General features: G+C 41.8%; 1 protein-coding gene across 1 annotated transcript; it reads left to right on the forward strand.

Annotated features, from left to right (window-relative positions):
- Window positions 1-1556: 1556 nt before the first annotated feature.
- LOC138019735 (adenosine receptor A2a-like) lies at window positions 1557-3169 on the forward strand. Its single transcript, XM_068866605.1, has one exon. It carries the CDS (start codon window positions 1624-1626, stop codon window positions 2623-2625), a length of 1002 nt encoding a protein of 333 aa, XP_068722706.1. The 5' UTR covers window positions 1557-1623; the 3' UTR covers window positions 2626-3169.
- Window positions 3170-7736: the final 4567 nt, after the last annotated feature.

A 7736-nucleotide genomic window follows, 5' to 3' on the forward strand; every position in this document is an offset into this window, starting at 1 on the left:
ACAGTTCTGTTGACAGTATTTTTATTACCAATGCTAAATGTGTCCAAAAAAAAAAAGCCGATTTTGACGCAATGCATATTTGAAGAAGATGCAGCTATAAATTTCCTGCGTTATAAGCCAACAAAAACAGTTGAAAAATCATTCCAGAAACTACGCTTCATTTAAGCTTCATTGAGGCTTCTGTTGCCTGCCACTCTTATCAAAGTTATTGGCAAGGAATACTTTGTCTTGACAAATACCTTTATGTTAGAGGAGCAAAGATGTGTTTTGCATCGCTAAGATCTTCAGTCAGCAACTGTTACAAGCAACAGAGGCTCTGAGAATACTTGCAATTAGTTGTAGATATCAAAGAGAGGGTGTCAAGAGCCTGGGCCGCCCTCCTTATTTGTGGACCACACCCAGTGGCATTTGTGTCATGGTGTGCCAAGAATGTGTGGTTTTGGAAAGTGACAGTGATGCCCACAACACACCTTCAAAGGCATTGTTCTGCCATTGGCGACCTTAAAGATTGGAGTATGAGCGTGAGTTTCTCATTCTGAGCTCGAGCACTTAAAAAAAATACACATGCTTAGAATTACGAAAACTTGTACTCGCAATCCAGTTCGGTATTGGTTATTGTTAGTAATGAATAGTCAGAAAAGACAACAAAAGAACAGAACACATGACTTTAAAGATGGGTGCATTTATTTAACACATCTTAGTAGCGTGAATTATCGCTCAAAGAAAGCCGTCCACAGTACAACATGCACGTGAATCATTATCAGTCATGGCATAAAACTTAAAATACAGTTCACAAATATTACCATTCATTTTTCGCCCTAATGCGTTCATCTGCTTGTGCATTTGTTTTGGGTCCCTAATTGCTTACATAGACTTTTTTCACATCATTAAGAAATACAGCAAACAAATCCTCGTTTCTATACATATATTGCCACAAAAAGTCTGCCAAATATGTAGAAAAAAGATGTTTTCTAACTCCACATTTAGGAAGTTTGCATTTCGCTTGTCTCCAGTGACCTTCGATTTTGCTCGTGTTGTCACCATTTTCGTTTACAAATTCTTTGGAGTGGTTAACTGTTCTAATCAGTTTGAGCAATCGTCCTTGTTTTGATGTCGGTCGTACGAAACTTTTTGATATGTTAATTGCAAACTTCGAGAGTAGGGTATATTTCAGAACTCGTATCAAAAGATCCCTATACACACCTAACATTTATAGCGACTATTTACGCTAGCAAAGCTCGCGCTTTACATTTCTCCTTCTCAGTATTCAATAGTCCCATCTGGAGTCATGCTATTCTTTCAGACAGTAGTGTAGCAGCTCTCGAAACCTGCTATCGTTTGGTATTGTAAGCAGCTTCTGTGGTTATTCTATTGTTTTTAAGTCGAAGTCATTGTTTCAGTTATGTTTAATCTTTTGGTTTTGGCTAAGGTAGCCAGCCAATCACATCATACGTTACGAGAGCTGCTACATCATCCCTTTCAGACAGCGCGTGTTTTGGAAACTTTCCAAATTTCGCTATTTATAACCAGTGACATGTCCTGAAGTCCCTCAATAAAGTTTCCTGAGCTGATAACTGCTTACTGAGAAACAATCATTTAACCGTTTGCTCTTCATTTGGAGTGATGTCTATGATCGGCTTGTATCCTTGCACAAACATCTCAGCCCCGACCGAGTTGAGCATCACCTCAGGCACATTTTGTTCAATTCTCGCAGTCGCAACGGTGATTGGAAATGTCCTTGTTCTTCTCGCCATCATTATCGACCCATATCGTCAACTGCGATCGCCATTTAATTTCCTCGTGGCCAATCTGGCGGCAGCGGATTTGATAGTCGGTTGTTTGGCGCTGCCCATGTCAGTGGAATTCTACGTTCGAGAGGCAATGAGCGAACGACTCGTACTTCTTCCCAGAGATGTCGCTAGACGAATCAGTTTTTTCATATCTTGCACAGCATCGCTTCTGAGTATCGCTGCAATCACGGTTGATAGATTTATTGCCATTTCATTCCCTATGAAATACAGATTGATGCTGGATTCTCGACGAACTGTTGTCATCTCGTGTGCCCTTTGGATTTTCTCAATTGGTTTCCCGTTCCTTTACTTCAAAGTTGGATATCTGAAATATCATTTCTTTTTCGCCAATACAGCGGTTGTGGCCACATTTGCAGTACTCTGTGTTACTTACGCAAAAGTCTTCCGAACTTTTAAACATAAGGTGAAACATCGGGATACAATTCGCAATTGCCCTGGGCAGCACAATATCAAAATAAAAACGCTGAAATGGGAGAAAAAGGTTACCAAAACATTTCTGGTAATGTTATCGCTTTTCATTGCCTGTTTTCTTCCTGCACTTGTTTTTAACTATGTTATTAGCTTCTGCGCATACTGCAATTGTGTTTTTATTCACTGGGCAAGAGATATTAATTACATTCTGATCATGGCAAATTCAAGTATGAACCCATTCGTTTTCGCGTGGAGCCTGAAACCGTTCCGCAAAGCCTTCATTAAAATCCTGACTTGTAGAGCTTTGATGCGAAAAATACGCTCTATGGGGGTATCAACATCGAGCGCTGGTCCTCCTATGCCCTCTTCAAGAACCACCGAGGATGAAGCAGGCACCTTGTAAATTTTTTTTTTATTTTAATAATTTTTAACTCAGAATTGAAATCCTAAAGCGGAAGTAATGGTCAAGGAAGTTATTCTTCAATTTCAAGACAAGCAGAAGTTAGCCTTAAGTCATAAGAAAACTGAATATTTTTAAACCTTTTATTCAAACATTCGGAGAATTTAGCCGAAAAGATTTATATATTTGGGAGCAATATAAGTTTTTTAGTGCCTATATCCTTTCCTGGCGCAAATTGTTCTATTTTTTCGTCCGTGTAAATAAAAACAAGATCTGCCTACAGGCAGATCGCGGGGGATACGAATGTTTATATTCTTGTCTGACAAATAGCAAATCTTTTTGTTTCAGTTTGAAATCGAGCACTCACATTAGTAACAAAACTATCATTTAGCGATCTTGACCTCGTGTTTTTTACACCTGTTCTTGAAGCACTTTTTCTGCGGCAAAAACCACGGTTTGAGGGGCTTTTGATCATTGCAGTTTTGATTGTAACATCCGGATTGTTGTTAGATGAACAAAAGTGCAATAAATTAATTATGAATTGAAACTTGAATCAAAATAATTTCTCTTTTGACCGATCCCCTTCATTGGTAAACAAGCTTTATTTGGGTGGCAGTTTCAATATGATACGAGTTCGAACGATTTGAGGAAAGTTAGCTTGCAGACTAAACTGAACGCAGGGTTGTCGGAACAACAACAAGAAGATTTATTCCAAAGTGAACGTAGTTTCCACGAAGTAAAATTCTTAACAACACGAGCTTGACAAACTTACACGGCCTCCGCCAACTTGAATAAACACAGCTTCTGTCACACTTGACTAAACACGGCTAACGCCAACTCTCTTAGCTTGTGAAAAACTAGTTAGAAAAACACTCCGCTTGGACTCGTCTACTTATATACTCTGACAATAAACTTCTAGAACTTTCTAAAATAGTAATCACTCTAATTATAGAAAGATTACAAAACACACCGATTTAGAAACGCTTACGCATGAACCTAAAAATAAACAAACTACAAACTCTCGCGAAGCTTCTAGAAAGTCACGCTAGTCACGCAATGCTATTTTTCGTAACATAACCCCCTCTTGAGAAGAAATTTCCTAAATTTCTACTAACAACGAAAAATTAGTTAGATAGTACCAACTGAGGAGGCAGTCCAGTGTCTCTTAAGTTATTCCTCTACTCTGCTTAGATAATCGGGTAAAATACTTGTCACCATTCAACTTCTGGAGTTGTCCTTTTTCTTAACAACTACAACAGGTGAAGCATAGGGCGAACTTGATTCTCTTATGACTCCCATCTTCATCATGTCTGTAATATCCTTCTTCAGCGATTCTCTTAAGCTATACGGTACTGGGTATGGTCTTGATCTAACTGGTTGGTCGGATGTAAGCTTGATATGATGCTGAGCCAAACTTGTTGTGCCTGGCGCTTCTGTGAACAGGCTTTGAAACCCATTTGCAAGATCCATAAACTCTGCTCTTTGCTCATGAGAAAGGTTATCTCCTATGGCCACATCATTGACTGACTCTTTCGCGACATAACCACCAATCTCCAGAAAATCAATACTATCCACAGGGTCAACTTCTTCTACTTCACTCTCAACATGTTCGTTCTTACAAATGTTAGCGTTCGTTTCAACAACAACTGCTCCAACGGAAACAGGATCCTCTCGCTCAAAATACTTCTTCAGTAGATTAGCATTGTAAACTCTCTCTTTTCCTTTGACTCTCACTCTATAATCATTGAGACCAACTACGGCACTGACCTCAAATGGACCTTTCCACTGCATTAGGAGCTTGTTGTGGTCGGTCGGTAGCAGCATTAACACTTTATCTCCAGGTACAAACTTCCTGACTTTAGTCTTTCGGTCGTTATAATGCTTGCCTTTGTTCTGGGCTTTCTGAAGCTCGGTGTGCGCCAGCTTGAGGGTATCTTCAAGCTTCTCGCGTAGCTCAAACACATACTGATAGCTGTTCTTTACTTCAGGCTCCTCCATCTCTTTCGTCCAAAGCTCTTTGAGGATAAACATCGGTCCTCTGACAGCTCTTCCATACAGCAACTCAAACGGCGAAAAACCAGTAGACTCCTGAGGAACTTCACGATATGCAAACAGCAACGGGTTAATATAGCGATGCCGATGTCTTGGCTGTTCACTGCACAATCTCTTTAACATGCTCTTCATTGTTCCATTAAACTTTTCCGTCAGACCATTACACATAGGATGATAAGGAGTCGTGGTGAGCTGTTTAATGCTCAAAAGCCGCGTCACTTCCTTCATACACTCAGAGACGAACTGCGTACCAAGGTCACTTAAGATCTCTTCAGGCACTCCCAAACGACTAAAGATATCCACCAACGCTTCTGCCACAGTTTCAGTATCAATGTTCTTCAGCGGAACAGCTTCAGGATAACGAGTTGCAAAATCGACCAATGTCAATATATATCTATGACTGTCCTCACTCGGGGGAACAATAGGTCCAACCAGGTCGATTGCTACTCTCTTAAACGGCTTGTCAATTAATGGCATCTTCTCTAGGGGAACCTTCGGTACGGAACCCTTGTTAACTGTCTTCTGACATACATCGCAGGACTTGCAATAACGAGTCACGTCCCCTTGAATGCCTGGCCAATAGAACGCGCTTTGAATCTTATCAGTCGTTTTCTTTATTCCCATGTGACCTCCCATGATCGATCCGTGCGCTAGTTCCATTATTCGACTTCTCAGCTGCACAGGAACCATAACCTGCTTCAGGGGTTTACCTCCGTTCACATAAGGGTGCTTGTAGACGCGGTACAGAACTCCACCTTTCACTTCAAATGAAGTCTCAGCCTGGCCTCTCACAACTACGTCATCTTTCTCCCAAAATTTCTGTAGGCTCTCGTCATCACGCTGCATTTGCTTGAGCTTTTCTCTATCAACTACAGGACTTTCTTTGGTATCCGGTACCTTCAACGGAATATGTTCCCCAGCTTTTTTAGCTTGACTTCTGGTGGTTACAGCACAAGCGTCTTGTACAGGAACTTGCCAGCTTGGGTCTGGATCGTCAGCGGCTCTTGCGCCTGGTACATTACCAATAATTAAATCATAAACAGCATCGGGAAGACACTGCGCTTCCACTTGGCCCTTAAGATAAGGTGTATCAACATCAATCTTTGCGATGGGAACTTTCCTTGCCGTATTGTCAATGAGCAGCGTAACATTAAATTCGCCAGTAAACTGATCCTCAGGCACAAGGTCCCTCTTTACTACAATTCCATTACAACCAGTATCTCTCAGGACGTCAACAGGCTTCTCTCCAACTCTACCTTTCACGACAGGCATTTTACTTCTCACTCCAGTCAACGGTTCAACACAAGCACTACTCAACAATGGAATCTTCTTACCACAGGCTAACAGCAGCTTATCATCTTTAATACAGGCCTTAACTTCTTCATCAGTAGGTTTATCCTCAGGTGGTTGAACTAAACAACTGGCACTCACTTGACCACGCTGCACAGGGTTACCATCCTTACTTTGTCCTCCTGATCTGCGTCCACCTGTTCGACAGTTTCTAGCTTCATGTCCTTGCTTGCCACATAGGAAACACTTTCTTGTTAGGGTTGGGCAGTTGACGGCTTTATGACCTCGGGTGTTGCACTTAAAGCAATACAGAGCTGGTGGATTAATCTGCATGTTCTTGGCTTCGTCCCTCTCAGGCTGCACTGTTGGCTTTCTGCTCGCTGAGCTGAACAAATGTTTACCATGAGCCTCCAAGTATTGGTCAGCGATCTTCGCAATCTTCGCTAGGGTCTCAGGTGCCCTTTCTCGCAGGTGAATTGCCAAATCCTTAGGGCAAGAGTCAATAAATTGTTCTTTCACGATCAAGTCCTTAAGACCATCAAAGGTTCGCGCAGTATTCGAAAGCTCTAGCCACCGTAACAGGTATCTGTCCAGTCGCACAATAAACTGCTCCGGACTTTCGTCAACTTCTGGTTTGGATGCTCTAAATTTTCGACGATAGCCGTCTTCGGTAAGGTCATATCTCTTCATTAACGCAATCTTTACGCTGTCATAATCCTTAGCTGCGTCCTCCGATAGACGTGAATACACTTCTAGTGACCGTCCAGACAACAGAGCACTGAGCTTCGATGCCCATCCATCTTTTTTCCACTTAGCTGTCTCGGCAAATCTCTCGAACCTCTGCAAATACGCGTCCAAATCGTCTTTACCATCAACAAACGAGGGGAGTTTAGGTGCCTTAGCCCGATCCTCTCTCACTTCAGGACGTCCGTCAGCATTCTCCACAGCCAAACGTGCAATCTCCAGCTCATGTTCTCTTTTTGCCGCTTCAATAGCCTCTTTCTGTTTCAACAGCTCGGCATCCATCTCCAATTTTCTTAGTTCGCGTTCTTGTCGCCTGGTTTCTCTCTCTTCGTCTTCTCTTCTGCGCCTTTCCTCTTTCTCTTCCTCTTCGTTTCTTTTATCCTCCTCAAGCATTCGACGTCTCTCTTCTCTTTCTTCTTGTAATTGCCTCTTTTTTTCTTCTCTTTCTTCCTGTTCCCTTCTTCGTTCTTCTTCAAATTGTCTGCGTTTCTCTTCTTTTTCCTCCTCTTCCCTTCTTCTTTCCTGTTCTAGTTGTCTGCGTTTTTCTTCTTTTTCCTCCTGTTCCCTTCTTTCTTGTTCTAACTTTTGTTGCTTCTCTACAAACTCGAGCAGCTTTTCTCCCTCCAATCCGAACTTTTCTCCTATCTGCAAAAGCTTTTCCATTTCCATAGCAGTATTTCACAGCAAAAACACAGTATACTCTCTCGTACAGTTCTTCTTACTTTTTCTGTAACTTCTTCTTGAATTGTCCTTTCCTAGTTTCTGTAGACAGCAAACAAATGAATTCCTCTCCCGGACAGGCCCCCAATGTTACGAGTTCGAACGATTTGAGGAAAGTTAGCTTGCAGACCAAACTGAACGCAGGGTTGTCGGAACAACAACAAGAAGATTTATTCCAAAGTGAACGTAGTTTCCACGAAGTAAAATTCTTAACAACACGAACTTGACAAACTTACACGGCCTCCGCCAACTTGAATAAACACAGCTTCTGTCACACTTGACTAAACACGGCTAACGCCAACTCTCTT

Source organism: Montipora capricornis, chromosome 10 (assembly GCF_036669925.1).
Source record: "Montipora capricornis isolate CH-2021 chromosome 10, ASM3666992v2, whole genome shotgun sequence".
In the NCBI taxonomy this organism is placed as follows: Eukaryota; Metazoa; Cnidaria; class Anthozoa; order Scleractinia; family Acroporidae; genus Montipora; species Montipora capricornis.

Coding starts and splice junctions, on each gene's coding strand:
- LOC138019735 (XM_068866605.1), top strand. CDS start 1,624: ATGTCTATGATCGGCTTGTATCCTTGCACAAACATCTCAGCCCCGACC.